Source organism: Eutrema salsugineum, unplaced genomic scaffold, assembly GCF_000478725.1.
Source record: "Eutrema salsugineum unplaced genomic scaffold, Eutsalg1_0 scaffold_12, whole genome shotgun sequence".
NCBI lineage: Eukaryota > Viridiplantae > Streptophyta > Magnoliopsida > Brassicales > Brassicaceae > Eutrema > Eutrema salsugineum.
In genome coordinates this window covers 7,227,642-7,251,376 of record NW_006256895.1, presented here as the reverse complement: position 1 = coordinate 7,251,376, position 23,735 = coordinate 7,227,642, and the positions used below count along the sequence as shown (strand labels likewise).

General features: G+C 42.5%; 1 protein-coding gene and 3 non-coding genes across 4 annotated transcripts; 2 read left to right on the top strand and 2 right to left on the bottom strand.

Annotated features, from left to right (window-relative positions):
• The first annotated feature begins 2,806 nt into the window (after window positions 1-2,806).
• LOC112089486 lies at window positions 2,807-2,913 on the top strand. Its single transcript, XR_002901124.1, has one exon. It is a non-coding gene; the product is annotated as a small nucleolar RNA R71 (small nucleolar RNA).
• Window positions 2,914-13,399: 10,486 nt separating this feature from the next.
• LOC112089158 lies at window positions 13,400-13,910 on the bottom strand. Its single transcript, XM_024160136.1, has 2 exons — window positions 13,814-13,910; window positions 13,400-13,749 (listed from the first exon to the last, which is right to left on the bottom strand). Exons 1-2 carry the CDS (start codon window positions 13,908-13,910, stop codon window positions 13,400-13,402), a joined length of 447 nt encoding a protein of 148 aa, XP_024015904.1.
• Window positions 13,911-18,192: 4,282 nt separating this feature from the next.
• LOC112089335 lies at window positions 18,193-18,299 on the top strand. Its single transcript, XR_002900972.1, has one exon. It is a non-coding gene; the product is annotated as a small nucleolar RNA R71 (small nucleolar RNA).
• A 4,117-nt stretch (window positions 18,300-22,416) lies between these two features.
• Window positions 22,417-22,523, bottom strand: LOC112089409. The gene has a single exon (XR_002901047.1). It is a non-coding gene; the product is annotated as a small nucleolar RNA R71 (small nucleolar RNA).
• Between the last annotated feature and the right edge of the window lie 1,212 nt (window positions 22,524-23,735).

The window sequence follows — 23,735 nt, the reverse complement described above, 5'->3', positions numbered from 1 at the left end:
GCAAGATGTAACCTATATGATGCAACTAGACTCGATCCTAAAAAATGTGAATGCAACTAGAATGAACATTTTTTTGTGAAAATTTTCTGATTAGATGCAACTAGATGAGACTCAAGACTCAAATTGGAAAATAAGATCAAAGAAAACATGATTAGTAAACACTAAACTCCTCCCCCACACTTAAATAACACAGTCCCCTGTGTTATAAAAGCATAAGAGAGAAGTGAAAGGCAAAAGCAAGAAAAATGCAAAATGAAAAATTAAGAACTAGATGCATATGTACAAAGAGTTTGGAGAGTTACCAGACTTGTTCATGATGGAATGGAGGCATTGGACATGGAGGAGGATGCTGGTGCTTTGAACCCTCTGCTTGGACTCAAGTCTCTCAAGCGTTCCTCCTTGTTCATGCTCGTTCAGGGACCCCTCTGCCTAGCCATGCCGAGGCTTCTACACCGAGGTGGACAAGTTTCTGGGTAAGTGGCAAGGGCACCTCGGTATTAGCTCAGGAACACCTCGGCTTTGGCTCTCCAAGGCTTCTCACAGCACTTGGTTCCGTGAAGATCAAACAAGAGACCTCGGTAATGATCATCTTGAGGTGCTTGGCCGAGGTCTCAGAATCATAAGGCCGCCACCTTTAAGCTCCTCTCTGCACTTTTTCCTTCAAACCATTGTGCAAGAACACTTTCTAGAATCCTGAGATCACTTAGCAAACCCATCAAAACATTCTGAAAGACTAAAGAAGAGATTAAAAAGATATATGTACAAGGATAAGCTTGGGGTGTCTCCCAAGAGCACTTTGTTTAAAGTCACTAAGTTTGACTTTGTAAAACCTTGTCTTAGGTTGGGTGAGGATGAGCACTGATGCTCTTGAGCACTTCTATTGTCTTGAGCATGAATGCCGAGGTCTGGTTCCTTTGAGTACCCTTAGAACCTTGTTCTTTAAGCTCCACCTTGAGACCCTTTTGCATCAGCGCTTGAATACCATCAGGATCCTTGTCAAAGATCGTTTTTGTGAGACCTGTTCTGAGTTCAGCAAATAACCCTGATTTCCCATTGCAATCCAGGTTGTGTGGATCCATCAGAATCTTTCCAAGGAGTAAGAGTAAAATCTTGAGAAGAAGATTCAAGTTCAAGGCTCTTTTCTTTTGATGCTGAACTTTCACCTTTGTTGTTGATCATCTTTAGCTCACTAAGTGTAGGAGACCATGTGAGGAAGATATCTTTTAATCTGATCAAAGGCTCTCCATTCTCATCCTTATGACCATAGTTGATGTGGGCTTGTTCTCCTTTCTCCACAGCTGAAAGGGATTTAGATTCTCCTAAAACTCCAACACTTCCCACATAATGCATCTCAAGCACCTTGGGCTCTTCTATCTCTTGAGCAGCTGATCCACAAAATTCGGCTAAGGGAGGCTTGACAGGGTAAGAAACGTCCTTATCCACCTTTGTAAGCACCACTCTTTGAGTATCAAAGTCAATCCTTGCACCAGTTGTGTTAAGGAATGAAGTTCCAAGCAAAAGTGGAAGTTCCTTTGTCTTTTTCATCTTCATGACTATGAAATCAGTTGGAACTATGCACTCACCAACCTTCAAAGGATAGTTCTCTATCAGCCCATGAGGTTTCTTTGAGTAAGAATCGCCAAAAGTGATGGAAGAAGGATATTCCTTTAAGTTCTTGATCCCAAGTCTCTCCATCATGCTAAGAGACATCACATTTACACTTGAGCCTGAATCACACAAGGCATTCTCAACTATGAACTTCCCAAGGGTGCAAGAGATTGTAAATTTCCCTGGATTACCCAGGTTTGGGAGTGATGTAGGCTTCACACTTGGTGAATCTAGGCTTGGAACATCATTCTTTGGCTGTTCCTGAGCAACCGGCTGGTCCTTTGCAATGTCCTCATTGAGATCAGGTAACAAGCTCATGAAGTCCTCTATAATGGCGTCCTCTTCCTCTTTATTAGGACTGGACCCATCAGAGACTTGACCATAAAGAAGGTATTCAATCTCTTGAACAGCAGCTGAATGATCATCACTTGAGTAGATGGCATTGCAATAATCTTTGGGGTTTTGAACAGCTGTACCAGCAAGAGGGATCTGAGTTTCTGAAGTGCAAATACCTTTGTTCTTTCTAAGAGTCATAAGTTCAGAGCTTAACGTCTCCATCTTAGAAGTCAGGTCAATACACTTGGAATCTAGCTTTTGTTGTCCTTGTAAGATCTGTTGGAGAACAATACCAATATCAGGACCTTTCTGTGGCATAGAACCCTGCTGAAACTGTGGCTGACCGAATCCAAGAGGTGGAGACCTTTGTTGCTGAAAACTGACTTGGTTTGTGAAGCTGTTCCCTTGTGCCTGAACCGCTTGTGGCTGATAAGATTGTTGACCTTGGTACTGATTCTTTTGAACAAAGCCTTGAGGAGGGTACCCTTGAAACTTATTATGGTTCCCAATGAAGTGTAACTCCCCTTGAGCAAGACCAGGTTCATTGACATTAGTAAAACAACTCTTCTCTTCAGCTACATAGTGTATAGGTTGCTGAGTGACCTTTACCAGCTTTGCAAACTTAACTTTCAACTCCTCTAGGGTCTTTTCCAGCTCTTGTTGTTTACTAGAACCTTCTCCTCTATAGCACCGGTCATAGTCTTCCCCATAAGTGTCTTGGCTCATGGCTAGGTTCTCAACAAGTTCCATAGCTGCAGTGATTTCTTTTGCCAAGAAATTCCCATTTGATGCTGTATCTAGCTGAATTCTGATCTTGGGAACGGCTCCTCTATACAAAGTGCTAAGGAGAGAGGCTTCTGAAAAGCCATGATGTGGGCACTGAGTTGTATAGCTCCTAAACCTGTCCCAAGCTTCTCCAAAGGTCTCATCAGAATGCTGAGTGAAGCTTGAAATCTTGGTCCTTAGCCTGGCGGTTCTAGCAGTGGAGAAGAACTTAGATAAGAATGCTAACTTGCATTGTTCCCAAGTTTGTATTGAACCGCTAGGTAGGTTCTTCTCCCATTGGTGTGCCTTGTCTCCTAAACTGAATGGGAACAACCTGAGCTTGAAACTGTCTTCAGATACACCACTGATCTTTGTGAGATCACAAACTCTATCAAAGTGATCCAAATGCTCTAAAGGATCCTCATTTGGCAGCCCATAGAACTTAGAGTTCTGCACCATGTTGAGCATAGAGGCTTTCACTTCAAAACTTGTGTTCTGAACTGGAGGAGCTTGAATGCCGGCCCTGTATTGGTGTGTATTGGCTCGGTCATTGTCTCCTACATAGACCAGTGGAGGCTCTTGACGCCAGGGTGGGTTTGGGAAGGGTTGCGGTTGATTAACCTGAGGCCGGTCTTGGTTCTGATTACCCTGAGCTGGTCCCTGATGGACCTGACCGTGTGGAACGTGATTTCTGTTCCCATTAGCTCCAATACCAACTCCTTGACCGTGAGCAGCTTCTTGAGCCTGGTGCTCAATCCCAACGTGCTGATCCATTCCCAATCTCTCCAAATGAGCAGTTCTTTCGCTTTGTCTTCTAAGTTGTCCTCTTGTGATCATACACCTGAAAACAAAGACAGAACTTGAAAGGGAATCAGTAAAACAAACTAAACTTGATCTCAAAAACTATATCAGAAACTAATGCTAACTAGCCCCACACAATATGGCAACGGCGCCAATTGATAGATAAGAGTTTTGAGGCTCTTAGATGGGTTATCAATCCCCTTGTCAAAGTAGTATAAGGGGTGTCAATCCATATGTGTGGTAGTTAGGCACTAGTTTATAAGATAAGTTCTTAAGTCAAGCTAATCAAAGACAGGTTTGGTGACAAGTAACAAGTGAAAATATAAACAAGAAACAAACAAGTAATGATTAGTGAACTAAACAATTAAGCCAAACAAGATGATGGTGATTAAGCAAATGGTAAAAGCTAAACCTCTAGATGTGATCATTGATTAGGGTGCTGTAGATATCAATTCATGATGCTAAGAACAATAATGCAATGCAAGTTACTCTTTAGTCTAGACTTCAAAAGCAGATTAATTCATTCCCATGACAATAATCTCTTTGTAAATCACTTAATCAAGATTAATTCACCTTAAGCAAGATCAAGCAATCAACAAGCATAAAGTATCAAGTCTAATAATGACCAAACGGTTTCTATTTCAAAGAGACCGAATCTTACACAGAAAGCAGCAACAAGCAATCACATGATCTCAAAACCAATTAACTTAGAACTCAAATCTAGACTAATCCTCTCATGAAGGCATTAATCTCTACACTAATCCACTTTCAAACCAAATCATCATTTGTGAAATATGAATCAGTGAGCATTAAGAAACAGTTCTAATATGTCATTCATGCATTTAACAAATCATTCCCATGATGAAAAAGGCATAAACCCTTAGCTTAGCTCATTCAGACATTTCATCAAACACCTTGTGGGTGGAGAAATGACTAAGGTCTAGATCAGAGTGATGTGCAAAGATCTAGCATTAAGAGCAGCTAACTAAGGAAAGGAGATGAGAATCTAGAACCTAAACATCATAAACCGATCATCTAAGCACCCTAATCTACACACCTAGAAGCTTAAAAGATAACTACTCACTAATCATGATTAACACACCATTTCTTTTGCAAGAGGTGGTGTTAATCATGATTAGAAGCAGAGATGAGATGATTAGATGATAAGAAACAGCTTTAAGATGATTAAATCTGCTAGTTATCTCTTGATCAAACTCGTTTTTACACTAAGAAGTAGAGAGAAAACAAAGAGAAAGCAGATTAGAGGATAAGATAAAGCATAACTAGGGTTTTAGTCTCTAAAAACTATTTATATAAAAGGGTGTGGGCCGGGTCAGCCCAGGACAAACTGGGTACTGACCCGCCCTTTCTGGGTTGCTGGAGCCACCCCTCGCCATCTGAAGAAGTCTCACACCGAGGGCCATACACCAGGGGGTCATGTGCTGGGTTGAAACTTTGATGAACACTTGAAGAACATGCATGAGACTTGGCATTTGATCCGGTTAAAGCTTTGAAACGTGAAGAGGATTTGTTTGTGATCTGGGTTGGAGAGATGAGGACCTCGGCATACATGCCGAGGTGCCTGGTACCCGAGGTTTGTGTAACATAGGAGCTCGGCATAGCATGCTGAAGGGTTCACACCAAGGTCTGCTTCAACACTTAGTCGTTTGGGGATCATTTTGGTGATCAAGGGAGCCTCGGTGTTGAAAGGCCGAAGTCCTACCTCGAGGTATAGTCCCAAGGCTTCGTAAACATGCCTCCTCGGCATACATGCCGAGGTATTCACGCCGAGGTAGGACACAGCACTTAGCTTACAGTTGCATCTCTTAAAACCCGAATTGAGCAGCTTCTCTTCTGTTCAGTGTAACTTTCAGCTCGTAACTCCAAATGACCTGAAACCAGTTCCATTAGAAAGATAACTCATTCAGCTCAATCTTTGGTGAAGAAACTATCGGCGCTTGGGAAGTGGAAGGCTTCCTGGAGGGCTCATCTTCGCAATGCATTTACACGATCAGAGAAAGGCGTCTAGACATGTATCCATTCCGGAGACGTTAAATTCTTGCTCATACATTTGAATTGGATGATCTTGGACGTTCTGGAAAGAGGACTCAAACATCTCTGATTCTTATGAAGACCCCGGAAACTGAATCTGCCTGGAAGTGCGCCGTCCTTCGCATTCTTCGGAGCTCATCGGGTCGGTCCAAGACGGCAGCGAGACAGGGGTTTCTTCCGACGAGCTCAACTTTCTGCTCACGCGTCCGAATTCCATTATTCCACTTGATATGGAACCATGATCCAATCGTCTCCAACTTTGATGAAGCCCCCGACAGCTGAATCTGACCGGAAGGTTCCCCGGACAGGCGATCATTCAGGAGTATCGGATTGCTCCGGAATGGATGCGAGAGAGGTCTGTCTTCAGATTACCATATCTTTCAGATCCGTGGGCCAAATGCTTTGATTCCAACTTTTCTGAACTCTTGACTCAGTTATCTCCAACTTTTATGAAGACTCCGACAGCTGAATCGGCCGGCAAGATCTTCCGGTGACGCGATTTCGGAAATGTATCTGCACCCGGGATTTTTGGCCGAGAGACTTGACCGCGGTACGTGTTTTTGGCCGAGAAAGCTACCCGCGGGAAGGATTTTGGCCGAGGATCTTCGACTTTCAGTACAGCATTTTGCCGAGAAACCCAAAATTGCTCCTTTTTACCATTTTTGATCATTCCAACTCCATTTCTTCATCTGAATCACATCCTCCACTCCAAATTGGCTCCAAAAGCACCTGTTTAACACTCCAAACCATGCAAAACTCTCGTGGACCTAATGCATTCTTCTAAGTCCTAAAACAATGCCTAAAGACCTAAAATGCATGAGATAAGACATGATTTGGACTAAAATATGTACACTAAATGATGCAATTTATGAGTATATCACTTTGTCTTCTGGCTTGGCTTCTTGTGATCATAAACCTGAAAACAAAGACAGAGCTTGAAAGGTGATCAGTAAAACAAAATAAACTTGATATCAAAAACTATATCAGAAACTAATGCTAACAATCCCCACACAATATGGCAACGGCGCCAATTGATAACTAAGGGTTTTAAGGCCTTAGATGGGTTATCAATCCCCTTGTCAAAGTAGTATAAGGGGTGTCAATCCATATGTGTGGTAGTTAGGCACTAGTTTATGTGATAGGTTCTTAAGTCAAGTAATCAAAGATGAGTTTTGTGAAACCAGCAACAAGAAAACATAAAACAAGAAACAAGCAAGCTATTATGAATGAACTAAACAAAGCAAGCAAACAAAACACAGTGATGATGATTAAGCAAATGATAAAAGATAAACCTCTAGATGTGATCATTGATTAGGGTGCTTTAGATATTGATTCATGATGCTAAGAACATAATGCAACACTTGCTACTCTTTAGTCTAGGCTTCTTAATCAGATTAATTCATTCCCATGACAATAATCCCTTTGCTAATCACTTAATCAAGTCTAACAACCATTAGATATAATCAAGCAATCAGCAAGCATAATGCATCAAGCCTAATAAGTGACCAAACAATCTCTCAACCAAGAAGACTGAATCTTATACAGAAAGACATAACAAGCAATCACATGATCTCAAACATTTCAACTTAGAACTCTAATCTAGACTAATCCTCTCATGAAGGCATTAATCTCTACACTAATCCACTTTCAAACCAAATCATCATTTGTGAAATATGAATCAATGAGCATTAAGAAACAGTTCTAATATGTCATTCATGCATTTAACAAATCATTCCCATGATGAAAAAGGCATAAACCCCTAAGTTAGCTCATTCAGGCATTTCATCAAACACTTTTCGTGCATGAAATGTCTATGAACCCAGATTTCACTTTCCCAAGGAAATCTGGCATTAGGAGCAGCTAACTAAGGAAATGGAATGAGAATCTAAACCCTAAACATCACCAATCAAACATCTAAGCACCCTAATCTACACACCTAGAAGTTTAAAAGATGACTACTCACTAATCATGAAGAACACATCTAATCTTTTGCAAGAGATGATGTTAATCATGATTAGAAGTAGAAATGAGATGATGAGATGATAAGAAACAGACTTGGAATGATCAAATCCGTTCAGATATCTCTTAATCAAAAACGTTTTACACTAAAAAGGAAAGAAAACTAGAGAGAAAACTAAGTAGAAGATAACATCTCTAGGGTTTTTTCTCCAAAAAGCTATATATACTAAGTGCTAATGAACCGGGTCAGCCCGGAACAAACCGGGTCCTGACCCGGCTTTAGTGGGTAAAGTGGAATTACTGCGGGTTGGTCCAGTGTCTCCCAGGTAGCACGCCCAAGTCGCAGTAAATGAAGAACTTGTCTTGTGAGACTTAAATCGCTTTGTCTTAGCCGCACGCCCAAGTAGGAGTGTTTTGCGAGTCTTGCTGTGGCTTAATCTTCTTCTTCTTCAACTCGCAGGACCAAGGAGGTTTCTGGTGAATGTACATGTGCGACTTGGTCATCCCTAGTCCCAGGTCGCAGGCTCAAGTCGGAGTAAATTGCGAATGATCATGCGGCTTGGTTCCAGTGTCTCCCAGGTAGCATGCCCAAGTCGCAGTATTGTGGACTTAGCAATTTTCTTGCTCGGGAGCCTAAGACCTCATCCATTGATAGCTTACCAGCACTTCTCAACTCGCAGCATCAATTTCCAGGCATTCGTCTTCAGGCTTGCGAGTTAACCAAGTCGCAAGACCATCTCGCAGCATTCAGAGCAGCTTGGACCACTTCGTATTCCGGAGAGTGTAACTTCTAAGATAATTGTCCGAATTGAGTGATTTTTGTTGCAGATGACAGAGGGCTCATTTATCCCCAATTTTGGTGAAGGAAGCCTCGGTGATTTGGAAGTGGAAGGCTTCCTGGAGGGCACATCTTTGCAGTGCATTTACACGACCAGAGAGAGGCGTCTAGACATGTGTCCATTCCGGAGACCGTATCTTCCTGCTCATAGCTCCGAATCGAATGCTCTTGGACGTTCTGGAAAGAAGACTCAATTGTCTCTGATTCTCATAAAGACCCCGGAAACTGAACCGGCCTGGAAGTACACCGTCCTTCGCATTCTTCAGAACTGATCTGCTTGGTCCGGAACAGCTGCGAGACAGGGGTTCCTTCCGACGAGCTTAACTCTCTGCTCACGCGTCCGAATTCCACGATTCCGCTTGCTATGAGACCGTGATCGAATCCTCTCCAACTTCTATGAAGCACCCGACATCTGAATCGGACCGGAAGGTTCCCCGGACAGGCGATCATTCAGGAATATCGGATTGCTCTGGAATGAGTGCGAGACCTGTTCGTCTTACGATTACCATATCTTTCAGCTCCGTGGTCCAAATTCCTTGATTCCAACTGTTAAGAACTCTTGACGCAATTATCTCCAACTTTTATGAAGACTCCGACAGCTAAATCTGACCGGAAGGTTCCCCGGACAGGCGATTTCGGAAACGTGTCTGCACCCGGAGATTTTGGCCGAGAGACTTGACCGCGGTACGTGTTTTTGGCCGAGAAAGCTACCCGCGGGAAGGATTTTGGTCGAGAACCTTCGACCTTCAGTACACCATTTTGCCGAGAAACCCAAAATTGCTCCTTTTCACCATTTTTGATCATTCCAACTCCATTTCTTCATCTGAATCACATCATCCACTCCAAATTGGCTCCAAAAGCACCTGTTTAACACTCCAAAACATGCAAAACTCTCTTGGACCTAATGCAATCTCCTAAGTCCTAAAACAATGCCTAAAGACCTAAAATGCATGCAAATGAGACATGATTTTGACTAGAATATGTACATTAAATGATGCAATTTATGAATATATCATATTTCCAAATCAAGTTTAAGGTTTTCACATGCTAGAGCTGAGTTCAATTTAAGCTTGTATCATAGATCCAAATCTTTTCAAGTCTTGCAAGCATAAGAGAACTAACAACTTGGGCCATGAACTAAATTCTCAAAGTGATGTTCTCTCAAGGAAAAAATCTATCATTACTCCCATGCAATGATGCAACCTATATGATTATGCAACTAGACTCAATCCTAAAAAGGTGAATGCAACTAGAATGAACATTTTTTTGTGAAAAGTTTTTTCTATTTTTAGATTTTTTAGATTTTTTTTTTTATATGCACTTAGATGCAAGTATATGAATGAATGAGACTCAAGACTCAAAATGGAAAATAAGATCAAAAAAACATGATTAGCAAACATAAAACTCCTCCCCCACACTTAAATAACACAGCCCCTTGTGTTATAAAAGCATGAGAAAGGAGTACAAAACAAAACAAGTAAAATGCAAAGTGAAAAACAAGACCTAGATGCATATATACAAAGGGTTTGGAGATGGTACCTAATCACTGAGGTCAGACCCCACATAGTATGAAGGTTTAAAGGTGGAACATGATGGAGATGCCTCCTTGGTGGGTTGCTTTCTGGTGACTCAGGGAGAAAGGCTGTTGCTGGATCAATCCAAGCTTCTTTACCCGGTGGCAACTCTGGTGCACAAGCTGTGGAACTCTCTCCTATCTCTTCTCTATGAACCGGTGCTGGAGATGTGGCCGAATCTTTTGCTGGTGAAGCATGTTCTGTGAGCTTCTTGACCTTCTTCTTGAGTTGCCTCACACAGTTAACAAGCTTGTGGATGGTCTTGTCCTGCCACTTACACCACTGCTGAAGCCCACTTGTTTTCTCATACAGCTTGCGACACTGATAATCAGGTGTTCCCCAAACAGTTGGATAAAAATGGTAGATGTTTGCACCATATCTCCTTGGGGGTCTTTGGAGCTGATCACCATCAGACTCAACATCAAGAGGCTTATCTTGTGGTCTACTTGGACCTGTTTTGTCACAAGTTTTGCTCCTCTCAACTGGTGGATGAATCTCAGAATTGTAGAACTGATCCTTTAGGAGAATGAAAGAGACATTGCCTGTCTCTTGTAGTGATGTGATAGACTGGTTTGGAAGAAGGATTCTGAAATTGTCATCAACTAGCTGTTTGAAGCTGTAGCACAGGCTACCACCAACATTGCCCTCTAAGAAACCTGTCTTGAGAAGATAAGCCTCATTTAAGCAACCAGGCTTTGCACAAGATTCAAGGAATACAAACCCTTTAGCTTTCAAGATCTTGGTGATTAACCACCCACATTGCAAACTCCTTGGCTTCACCCTTCTTCTATCACACCATGCATTGCTCTTATAAGCCAGCAACTGAGTTCCCAAGAAAGCACCAAGACATGGCACTCTATAAGGACCATAGTACTCCTCCTTGTTCCGTGTGTGCTTGATGAAAGGCTTGAGACCATGACCCAGAAGTTCCATCTCACAAGCGTGAACGACCCCGTGTTGTAGGTGGTGAAGAACATGTTTGCCAAGCATTGAAAAGCATATCTGATGGCTGGATTTCTGATCGAGCTTGTCTTGCTCTTCCCACCACAATAAGGTCTAAATGCTATTGTATCCCAAATAGGTTTGATCTTTTTCTTGTGATATTTGAACTTCTCGTCAAAACCATTTTGTGGGAACCCAAAGATGTCATTCAACTCCTTGTAACCAAGTTCATATTGAACACCATTCACTACAAATTCAATGTAGCCACAGCCATTGCCTTGAAGCCTCTTGGGATGTCTTGAAGGGTACTTGTAGGCTTCAAAGGTTGAAAGAAACTGTTGGGTGATCTTGTCATGAGCAATCTCCTTCATGTCAAAGAAAGCCTCTAACCCCATATTACTGAAAATCTGCTTCACATCATCATAAATCCCCAGCCTTCTCATCACCACCTCATCAGGGAACCGTGCCTGAATCACTGTAGCCCTATCAAACTGCCTCTTGAACTGCTCCACGGTGATCTCTCTTTGCAGATGTCTCTCCTCAGCCGGCTTGGCTGGTTCCTTTGCTTTCGTGGTTGGCTCAAGTACCAATTCCCTCTCGGCTCCACTTTCTTGCCCTTCATTGTCAGACATCACAGCTACAGCTTTGCCTTTTCCCTTTGGATCAGGCACAACAACAAGAGCCATTTCATCATTCTTGGCTCTTTTGGCAGCTGGTTCACCATTTCTCTTCTTGCCATTGCTCTTGGTATTTTTGCTTGCATCACCAGATTTTGCTTGAGCCACACTCTTCCCTTTGTTCTGCTTCTTCTCAGCTTCCTTTTTCTGGACAAGAGCAGCTGTTCTTGAAGTCATCTGCAAGAAGAAATCTCAAACAAAGAATGAGTACCAAGAAAATAGCATCAAAGTCACCAAATTTTCAAAAATTCATGAGAAAAATTGAAGAACCAAAATTCCTTTCAAGAACAATGGGAAATGATTCTTTAAGTCAGGAGTGATAAAGAAGTGTTTAGAAACTATTCCTAAACTCAGTGCTAAACACTCACTCAAGAAATAAATTATTTTCCACCAAAAGCGATTTTGAGGTTCATATTCTCAAAAAATTTTAAAAATTCAAGAACCAGTGAATTCCTGTACAAGATCAAGTTCTTCAAACTCTATCTAACCCAAAATAATTTCTAAAATTATTCCCAAGGAACAAAACAAACAAGAACCATTTTTCCCAGAATTTACAACTCAAGCATTGCCATTAAAGAGCAAGGAAAAACAATGATGATTTCGGATGAAATACCTTGGGAATCAGTGAGTTCGAGTGAAATGCAATTAGACAGAAAGAAAAAAGACTTCCAAACGAGCTCAATGCAACAAGAATCACTCAATTTGGTGCAGAGATGGAAAGAGATATGGTGCTTTAAAGTGAAGTGAAAGGAGAAGAAAGCAAACACGGGTTTGGCTGTAAAGGTGCTGTCTCTGATTGAAGAAAAGGGATGGTCTGATTGGTTTAGGCATCTTGAGTGGTCAATATCTTGACCCTTGACCTCCAGAGAATCTTTTTGACCCCACCTTTCAAAATGGCCATTTTTGTTCATGGCTTGACATGGGTACCTCGGCATGGCTTATGCCGAAGTCTTTATGCCGAGGTACGATCATATTTCTGGGTTTGAAATGTATTCCCTCGGTCCATATGAAGAACACCTCGACCTTTATCACCTCGAAGCATCAAACCAGGTTTTAAAAAATTTCAAAGCAACACAACACCTCGGTATAGCTCCACCCGAGGTGTTTGGTCGAGGTGGTGCAACCTTTGTTCGGACAATGTACCTCGGGCATCTGTACCGAGGCTTTCTCACCAAAGTAAATTTCAAACATTTAGCCATTTAAGAGAATCATGCCTTTATGCTCAGGACCTCGGTATAGCACCTCCCGAGGTAAGAGACCGAGGGAATCACCTTTTCATTCGCATGCACCCTCGGCTTGATCTTGTACCGAAGGTCTTATACCGAGGCGGCTCAACACTTAGTCTCCAGGCCATAAACTTCACAGCCTCGGTATAAGCCTTCACGAGGTAAAACCTGGAGGCTTTGGCCTTTTTGTTCGGTGGAAGACCCTCGGTACAACCTTACCGAGGCTTTCAAGCCGAGGTTGTAAGCCGTTTGATTTAAGATCCAAGGCCAGCCAACTTAAGCTCATTCGAACTCCTTTTCTGTCATTCCATCATGCAAGATAGTCTCCTAAACCCTGAAACCACTTAACAAAACCCTCAAAACATTCCAAATAAACATAAAAGAAAGATCAAAAGAAAAGTATGCACAAGGATAAGCTTGGGATGTCTCCCAAAAGCACTTTATTTAATGTCACTAAGTTTGACTTTTCATACCCATTACTGGGTTGGGGATCATCAACAGAGACTATGGTAGCTCTTTCTCTCTCTGTTTTGATACCAAGTAGTGCTTGACTCTCTGCCCATTAACAACAAAACCTTTGCCATCTCTTCCTTCAAGAACTAAAGCACCATAACTCCTCACTTAAAGAACCTTGAATGGACCTAACCACCTTGACCTCAGTTTCCCAGGAAACAGTTTAAGCCTTGAGCTGAATAAGAGGACCAAGTCACCTTCTTTGAACTCTCTCTTCAGAATTTTCTCATCATATAAAGTCTTGGTCCTTTCTTTGTAGATTCTTGCATTCTCATAAGCATCAAGACTGATCTCTTCTAACTCATGCAGCTGGAGAAGCCTCTTCTCTTGAGCAGTCTTGATGTCAAAATTCAGCAGTTTAACAGCCCATAGAGCCTTGTACTCTAGCTCAACAGGTAAGTGGCAGTTCTTCCCATAAAGCAGATTGAAAGGTGAAGTACCTATGGGTGTCTTGAAGGCTGTTCTATATGTCCAAAGTGCATCATCAAGCTTCTTGTTCCACTCTTTTCTTGAGGAGCTTACAGTTCTCTCTAGAATAGCTTTTATTTGCCTTTGGACACTTCCACTTGGCCACTAGTCTGAGGGTGGTAAGGGCTGGCAACTTTATGCTTGACTCCATGCTTTCTAAGCAGCCCATCCAAGTTCGTTTATGAAATGATTACCACCATCACTTATGACTACTCTTGGTATGCCAAATCTTGGGAAGATGATGCTCTTAAACAGCTTGCACACAACCTTTGAGTCATTTGTAGGACAAGCAATTGCCTCTACCCATTTGGACACATAGTCCACAGCCACTAAGATATACTGATTCCCATGAGAAGATATGAATGGCCCCATGAAGTCAATGCCCCAACAGTCAAATACCTCAACTTCAAAGATGGGATTCTGAGGCATTTCATTCCTTTTTGAGATGTTACCTTGTCTTTGGCAAGAGTCACAGCTTGAAACCACACTTTGTGCATCCTTGAACATTGTAGGCCACCATAACCCTGATTGGAGAACCTTAGCAACAGTTTTGAAAGCCCATAGATTCCCTCCATATGCTGAACCGTGGCACTCTTGTAGAACCAGGTGCACTTCTTCATCAGCCAAACATCTTCTATACAAATGGTCCTTGTTGAGTGCATACAAGTATGGCTCATCCCAAAAGTATTTTTTCACTTCTTTGAAAAACCTCTTTCTTTGGTAAGCATTCAAATCAGGTGGCTCCACACCACAAGAAAGATAGTTAACAATGTCAGCAAACCAAGGAAAACTTCTTTCTCTGATGGTGTTAGCTTGCTCAATCTCCAAATAATACTTGATCACCATGAGTTGCGCTTCAGGCAATGAATCATTCACAGGGACTTCAGAATCCACTCTTAACCTTGAAAGATGATCAGCTGCACTATTTTCTATGCCCTTCTTATCTTGAACTTCCATGTCAAACACTTGTAGGAGAAGCACCCATCTCAAAAGCCTTGGCTTTGCATCCTTCTTTGTCATTAAGTACCTAAGAGCTGCATGGTCTGTGTGGACCACCACTTTTGAACCCACCAAGTAGCTTCTGAACTTATAAAAGGAAAATACTATGGCAAGCATCTCTTTCTCAGTAATAGCATACTTTTCCTGAGCCGAATCCAAAGTCCTGCTTGCATAGTATATGACATGCAGCTTCTTATCCTTCTTTTGTCCCAAAACAGCTCCCACAGCATAGTCTGATGCATCGGTCATAACTTCAAAGGACAGGGTCCAATCTGGAGCTTGGACTATAGGTGCACTGATAAGGCCTGCTTGATCTTTAGAAAAGCTTCCATGCACTCCTCATCAAACACAAACTCCACTTCCTTGCATAGCAACCTTGTCAATGGCCTAGCTATCTTAGAAAAATCCTTGATAAATCTTCTATAAAAGCTGGCATGCCCTAAGAATCTTCTGATTCCTTTGACCGAGTTTGGAGCTTCCATGTTAACCATCACCTCCAACTTGGCCTTATCTACCTCAATCCCTGCCTCAGATACCTTGTGCCCAAGAACAATACCTTCTTGCACCATAAAATGGCACTTCTCCCAGTTCAGCACCAAATTTGTCTCCTCACATCTCTTTAGAACCTGAGAAAGATTATACAAACAAACATAGAAGGATGATCCATAGACTGAAAAATCATCCATGAATACTTCTACTTTCTCTTCAATTAGATCAGAGAAGATATGCATCATGCACCTTTGAAAGGTAGCAGGTGCATTGCATTAGCCGAAGGGCAATCTACCATATGCATATGTGCCGTATGGACATGTAAATGTCGTTTTCTCTTGATCTCTGGGGTCTATTGGTATCTGAAAGAACCCAGAGTACCCATCAAGAAAACAATAGAAGCGATGATTAGCTAACCTTTCTAACATTTGGTCAATGAATGGTAAAGGAAAGTGATCATTTCTTGAAGCAGCGTTAAGCTTCCTATAGTCTATGCACATGCGATGACCAGTTATAGTTCGAGTTGCAATCAGCTCATCCTTTTCATTTCTAATTACTGTCATCCCACCCTTTTTGGGCACCACATGAACTGGTGAAACCCATCTTGAGTTAGAGATGGGTAAATGATCCCTGCCTCAAGGAGTTTTAGGATTTCTTTCTTAACTACTTCTTTTATGTTAGGATTCAGCCTTCTTTTGTGTTCAATGGATCACATAGATTCCTCTTCAAGGTGAATCCCATGAGTGCATAGGTTGGGTGAGATACCCCTTATGTCATCCAATGAATAACCAATGGCTCTCCTATACTTTCTTAACTCATTCAACAATGCATACCTGAGCCCTGTTGGTAGAGGTTTGAGCTCAACAGGGGGCGCTTTGGACTCATCCCAATCCGCATTGAAGCTGTCTTACTCAGCTGCAGCTCCATTGGTGGCTCAGCCTTTTCCTAAGCTTGTGAACCCACGGCCTTGCACTCCTGAACTGGTCCATGACTTGATCTTGAACCCCTGATACTTAGAACCTCAAGGCCGCTTGTTTCCAGCTCTAAAAACTCTGATTCTTAACCCACTTCCTTGTGTTGATCCAAAACCATCCTGTAGCCCTCACTTTCCTCAGCTAAGAACCTATACTCACCATGCTATTTAGTCAAAGAAACTTTAAGAGGATCTTCAGTGTTCAACTCCTCAAGAATCTCATCAGCTAGCTCCTCCATTGTTTCAATGTAAAACACTTGGCCACCAATGGTTGGCTTCTTCATCATTTCTTTGATGTTAAACTTCAAGGTCTCTTGTCCAATATGAAGCTCCTTTATACCACCTCTAACATCAATAATGGCACCAGCTGTGGCCATAAAAGGTCTTCCTAGATTGAGTGGATCCACTGGTTCCTCATCTATATCCAGCACTATAAAATCTGTAAGAACCTCAAACCCACATATCTTAACAGGCAAATCTTCTAGAAGACCTATGGTTACAGATCTGTCAGCCAATACCAAGGAGATCTTAGCTGGTTTAACGACCCTGGATCCTAGTCTTTTTGCCACTGAGAAAGGCATGAGACTCACAGAAGCTCCAAGATCACAAAGACATCCATCAAACATTAGATGACCAATGGAACATGGTAGAGTAAAACTTCCTGGATCTGAAAGTTTTCTCGGAATAGCCTTTCTTTGGATGATGGCACTAACTTCATGGCTTAAGACAACCATACCTTGAAGATCCTTTGATCTATTCATGATTTCATCTTTTAAGAACTTCCCAAGATGTGGGATCATAAGGAAAGCTTCAATGATAGGAACTGTAAAGTTTGTCTCCTTTAGTTGTTTCTCAAAAACAGCTCTTGCCTTCTCCAGTATATGCTTCTTAATACTCCCTGGAAATGGAAGTTTAGGTTGGTTTGGTGGTGGTGGAACATAGGGTTTCTCAGGCACCATCTCTTGTTCCACCTCTTTGCCTTTGTCACTCTTCACAATCTCTTCTTCTTGCTCACTCTTTTGAGCTTCCTCCCCACCAACTTGCTCATTGTCCTCAATGAGCACTAGCTTAGGTTCTCTATCTGGTAGTTCTTTGCCACTTCTTAGAGTGATGGCATGAGCATATTCCTTTGGGTTTGGCTCAGGTTTTCCAGGTAGAGACCCTTGGTTCTGTTTAAGCTCCCTTATCTCTTGTTGCATTGCAGCATACTTTGGACCCAAATCAGAGAAGCCACTTTCAACCCACTGCTGACCCTAAAGAAGCTGTTGTAGCACTCCACACACCTCAGACCCCATCTGTTGATTCTGAACCGGCGGCTGCTGAACTAACTGCTGCTGTCCAAACCCTGGTAGATATTTCTGTTGTTGAGGCTGGCTAGTGAAGTTGCTCCCCTGAATCTGTTGCTGTGGCTGTCCATATCTTTGTTGTTTCTGAGCAAACTGTTGGTTAGGTTTAAAGTTCCCTTGATAGTTATTTTTGGAACAAAACTCTGCTGACCTTGAGGAGGAGGATAAACTTGATCTTGAGGGTTAGCTACATTAGGGTTTTTATAGGAGATGTTTTGGTTTGTTTTGAAGTTGTTGAACCTCTGATACCAATTCTGATTCCCAATGTAGTTTATCTCCTCCTGAGTGAGGCCTTCTTCCTTAACATTTTCAAAGCTTGAGGATTGATCATCAAATTCTCCAACAAATTGTAGTGGCTTCTGAGATGCCACTAACACTTTGTCAAGCTTGCTCTGAAGCTCTCTAATGTCTTTCTCCATCCTCAGCTCTTTGCTGGACCCTCACTTCTATTTGCTATGTAAAAGTCTTCCCCATAAATATCATTACTCATGGCTAGATTCTCCACTAGTTCCAAGGCAGGATTTATCTCCTTCCCCGAGAAATTCCCATTTGAGGATGTATCTAACTGGTTTCTGATCTTTCGGAGTGCTCCTCTATAAAATGTACTCAAGAGTGAAGCCTCTGAAAAGCCATGATGTGGACACTGATTTGTGTAACTCCTAAACCTCTCCCAAGCTTCTCCAAAGCTTTCATTGTTGTTCTGGGTAAAGTTTGATATCTGGTTTCTCAGCTTAGCAGTCCTTGAGGCAGATAAGAACTTAGACAAGAATGCAAGTTTACACTGCTCCCAAGTTTGAATGGATCCTCTAGTTAGATTCTTTTCACACTGATGTGCATTGTCTCCTAAACTGAAGGGAAATAATCTAAGCTTGAAACTGTCCTCAGAAACGCCATTTATCTTTGTCAGAACACAAACTCTATCAAATTGATCCAAATGCTCTAGTGGATCTTCCATTGGCAGACCATGGAACTTAGAGTTCTGAACCATGTTGAGCAAAGAAGCCTTCACCTCAAAATTATTATTCTGAACTGTAGGAGCTTGAATGCTAGCCCTATATTGGTGTGCATTGGCTCGGTCATTCTCTCCCACAAACACTTGAGGAGGCTCTTGACGCCGTGGAGCTTGTGGCTGGTGCTGAGGAATGTTGTGAACTTGGTTCTCATTTCTAGCTGCTTGCTGCTGGTTCTGCTGAGCTTGGCGTTCATTTCTCAAGGCCATTTTCTGATTCGCAAATGCTTGTTTCTGCCAAAACAACATAGGAAGTAAACCAAACTCATAAACACCCTAAATTTTTCTTTTTTTGCTTATTCTTTCTTCTGTTTTCCCTAGTTTCAGAATCCTTGAAGCATGGATCATCCAAGAAGAAACCCTAACCCCGAGCGAAGGGTTTGTAACCTGTGTGAAGCTCCCTGCGCATGTGAATCCCCAACCAGGCGTGATTCTGATCATCATCTTCGCAACCCTAAATACGAACCACTACCATGCAGACTCGCAAATTCCACACCACCGAGATAAACCCTATTCGCCACACCTGGTGAACCGTCGACCTTCTAATCCCTTACCTCATCAGATTCTTGATATGTTCATAATTTGCATCATTTAGGTTGCATAAATCATTCCAAATCATGTTTTATTTCATGCATTTTAGGTCCTTAGGGTTTGTTTTAGAACTTAGGAGATGCATTAGGTCCCAATCAGTCTATTGCATGTTTTGAGTGTCTATCAGGTGAATGTGGAGCTGAAAAGATGAATCCAGGAGGTGGAATGGTGAGCAAAGCTTGAAAAAGTGGAAAAATTGGGTCCTGGGAGATTATCGGCCATTCTCGCTGGCCAGGAAGGTTTTACCGGCCATTTCCATGTACCGCGGGAAGCTTTACCGGCCATTTTCATGTACCGCGAATGAAGTGTATCGGCCAAAACCTCTGGGTATGAACGTGTCTCAGAAATCGCCTGTCCGGGGAGCCTTCCGGTCCGATTCAGACGGCGGGTGCTTCATAGAAGTTGGAGAGCATTGCATCACGGTCTCTTAGCAAGTAGAATCGTGGAATTCGGACGCGTGAGCAGAGAGATAAGCTTGTCGGAAGGAACCCCAGTCTCGCAGGTATTCCGTACCGAGCAGATCAGTCCTAAAGGATGCGAAGGACGGTGCACTTCCAGGCCGATTTAGTTTCCGGGTCCTTCATGAGAACCAGAGACATTCGAGTCTTCTTTCCAGAACGTCCAAGAGCATTCAATTCGGATCTATGAGCAGAAAGATACGGTCTCCGGAATGGACACATGTCTAGACGCCTCTCTCTAATCACGTACATGCACTGCAAAGATGTGCCCTCCAGGAAGCCTTACACTTCCCAAGCACCGAAGCTTCCTTCACCAAAGTTGGATATAAATGAGTCCTCTGTCTTCTGAAACCGAAATCATTCAATTCGGACAAGTCTCATAGGAGTTACACTCTCCGGAATGCGAAGTGGTCTAAGCTGCTCTGGATGCTGCGAGATGGTCTTGCGACTTGGTTAACCCGCAGGCCTGAAGATGAACGCCTGAATGCTGATGCTGCGACTTGATATGTGCGGGTAAACTATCACTGGAAGAGGTCTGAAGCTCAAGAGCAAGAGAAATGCTAAGTCCACAATCGTGCGACTTAGGCATGCGAGTTAGTCGCGCCTGGAACTATGCCGCACGATCACTCGCAAATCACTCCGACTTGAGCCTGCGACCTGGGTGCAATAGAGACCAACCCGCACAGTTTGTACATTCCCCAGAAACCGCCTTAGCCCTGCGAGTTGGAGAGGAAGGAGACCAAGCCGCAGCAACACTCGCAAAACACTCCTACTTAGGCGTGCGGCTAAGACAAGGCGATTCAGGCTTCACAAGACAAGTCTTCATCTACTGCGACTTAGGTGTGCGACCTGGGACATACTGGACCGACCCGCAGTAATTCCCACTTTATCCATTAAAGCCGGGTCAGGACCCGGTTTGTTCCGGGCTGACCCGGTTCGTTTTTAAGGAAGTATAAATACTTTTTAGGGTTTTTTGGGAGAGAATTAAGTTTTATTCCCTTTGTCTCTTGCCTCTTTGGTAAAAAAGACTCCATGAAGAAGAGAAATATTTTTATTTGAGTGTTTAATCAAGAGAGTTTAAAGAGATCTGGGTGTTTAAAGCTGTTTTCTTTTGAATCTATCATCTCCATCTCCATTTCTCATCATTAATCATGCTAATCTACTCAACTTGCAAAGGTTTAAGAGAGATTAGTATGATTAGTGAGTAGTTACCCTAATGAGGTTCTAGATGTGTAGGTTAGGGTGCTAAAGTGTTAGATTAGGAGTGCTTAGGGCTAGATTCATTGATTCATCTCTCTAAACAGCTGTTCTCTATGCTAGATCCTTGATAATCACTTGAGATCTAGATTCTGGGAATTTCATGCACCAAAAGTGTTTGATGAAATTCCTGAAAGAGTTGTGTTAGAGGTTTAAGTAATTTTTCATCATGGGAATGATTTGTTAAATGCTTGAATGATCACTAAGAGCTGTTTGTTAATGCATATTGATTCATGTTTCACAAATGGGAATTTGGTTTGAAAATGGATTAGTATAGGGGTTAATACCTTCATGAGAGGATTAACCTAGATTTGAGTTCTTAATCATTTGAATCATGTCTCATCATTGTCATTAGTATTTCTAGTCTAGCACCAAAGCACCCTAACCAACTATCATGTCTAGAATCTCATACCTCCATCATATCATATTCACATCCTTTGTCATTGCTTAGTTCTTGATTAGTCATTGTCATTAGTCTTTAAACCTGTTTAAGTTTGTTAGTTGTCACTAGTTAACCAAAACCCAATCTTGTTTGCTTGAATTAAGAACTTGATCATATAGCTTAGTGTCTATCACCACATTCTTGGATTGATTAACCTCTTTGTGCTACTTTGACAAGGGGATTGATAGCCCTGAGACCCTAAAAAGTCTTGTCTATCAATTGGCGCCGTTGCCAAATTGTGGTTTGATTAGCATTAAGCTCTGATCTGTTCTTGAGATCAAGTGCTTACTTTCTTGTTTTTTACTGATTCCTTCCAAGTTCTGTTTGTGATTTCAGGTGTATGAACACCAGGTCTAGATCAAGAAGCTGTGGTCCTCCTTTTCCTCTAAACGACAACATCAACCTTTTGGTACCAAGGAGGAGAAGAGACAGACGTGGTAGACAAATTGATCAGACTGAGATGGCAGAACAAGGAGATCACGTGGTAGATATAGAACAACCAGTTCAGGAGCAACAGGCTCAAGGTCATGGAGCTGGTATTGGAGTTGGTCAAGGGCTTCACCAGGGTAATGTTCAGCAGGAACAGGTGCACCATCAACAAGCTTATGTCCACCAGGGACAAGCTCAAGCTCATCAACAGAGGCATCAGGCCAATGTTCAGCAAAGACACCAGGTGCACCACCAACCCCACCCTTTCCAACCACAGCAAAGAAGATATGAGCAACCCCAAGTCTATGTTGGAGAGAATGACAGGGCCAATGCTCATCAGTATGGAGCTGGTATTCAGGCACCACCTGTGCAAAACAACAACTTTGAAGTGAAAGCATCATTGCTGAATATGGTCCAGAACTCAAAGTTCCATGGGTTAGCAATGGAAGATCCCTTGGAACACTTGGACCAGTTTGATAAGGTGTGTGATCTGACCAAGATAAATGGAGTTTCAGAAGACAGCTTTAAGCTAAGACTATTCCCATTCAGTCTTGGTGATAAAGCTCATCAATGGGAGAAGAATCTTCCAAGAGGCTCCATTCAAACCTGGGAGCAATGCAAGCAAGCCTTCTTATCTAAGTTCTTCTCCACCTCAAGAACTGCAAAACTGAGGAACCAAATCTCTAGCTTCACTCAGCACAGCAATGAAAGTTTTGGTGAAGCATATGAGAGATTCAGGAGCTACACAAACCAATGCCCACACCATGGGTTTAGTGAGGCTTCTCTTCTCAGCACACTGTATAGGGGAGCTCTTCCCAAGATTAGAAACCAGCTGGATACTGCTTCCAATGGGAACTTTCTGGGTAAAGAGATTCATGCTGCTTTAGAGCTAGTGGAGAACTTAGCATTGAGCAATGATACTTATGGTGAAGACTATGACAGATCAAATAGGTCTGAAGGTTCAAGCTCAGAACAAAGGCTCACCAGAGAAGTTAAGGAGTTGAGGAGTGAATTGGACAAGCTGAAATTCACCACTCAGAAGCCAATGCATTTTGTTGGAGAGTATGAGGAACCTTCTCAAATTTTTGAGAACATAAGTGAAGAAGGTCTTACCCAAGAGGAGCTCAACTACATTGGGAATCAGAGGTTCCAAAGATATCAGTATGGTAATGCCAATCCACACCTCTCTTACAGGAACACCAATGTAGCTAACCCACAAGACCAGGTCTATCCCAATTCTCAAGCTCCAAAGAACTTTGTTCCCAAGAACAACTTTCAAGGGTCATTCAAACCCAAGAATCAATTTGGTCAGAATCAGAGTTTTGGTCAGCAACAGCAACCATTTCAGGGCACTGGTTACACTTCACAGCAGCCAAAGGCACCACCAGGGTTTGGTCCACCACAGTTCCAACAGCAGGCGCCGGTTCAACAACAGTTTCAGCCACCAATGGTTCAACAGCAGCCACAGATGGGTACAGATATGGTCGGTATTCTGCAACAACTACTTCAGGGTCAACAGACTATGCAGCAGGAAATCAAGGAACTGAAGCAAAACCAGGCATCAAGCTCAAGGAACCAAGGTCACCTACCTGGAAAACCAGAACCCAACCCCAAGGAATATGCCAAGGCCATTACACTGAGGAGTGGCAAGGAGTTACCTGGTATTGAGAACAACAAAGTGATCATTGAGGACAATGATCAACCTGAGGGGGAGGCAGCCTTAAAGGATGATCAAGTTGCTGAGAAACCAAGGACAGAAAAGGGTAAAGAGGTAGCAAAGGAACCAGAACCAGAGAAGAAGTATGTGCCACCACCTCCATACCAACCCAAGCTCCCATTTCCAGGGAGATTTAAGAAGCAACTAGTGAACAAGGCAAGAGCTGTATTTGATAAGGCACTCAAAGAGACACCACTCACAATGCCTCTCATTGATGCATTCTTAATGATGCCAAAGATGGGGAAGTTCTTGAAGGATGCAATTCT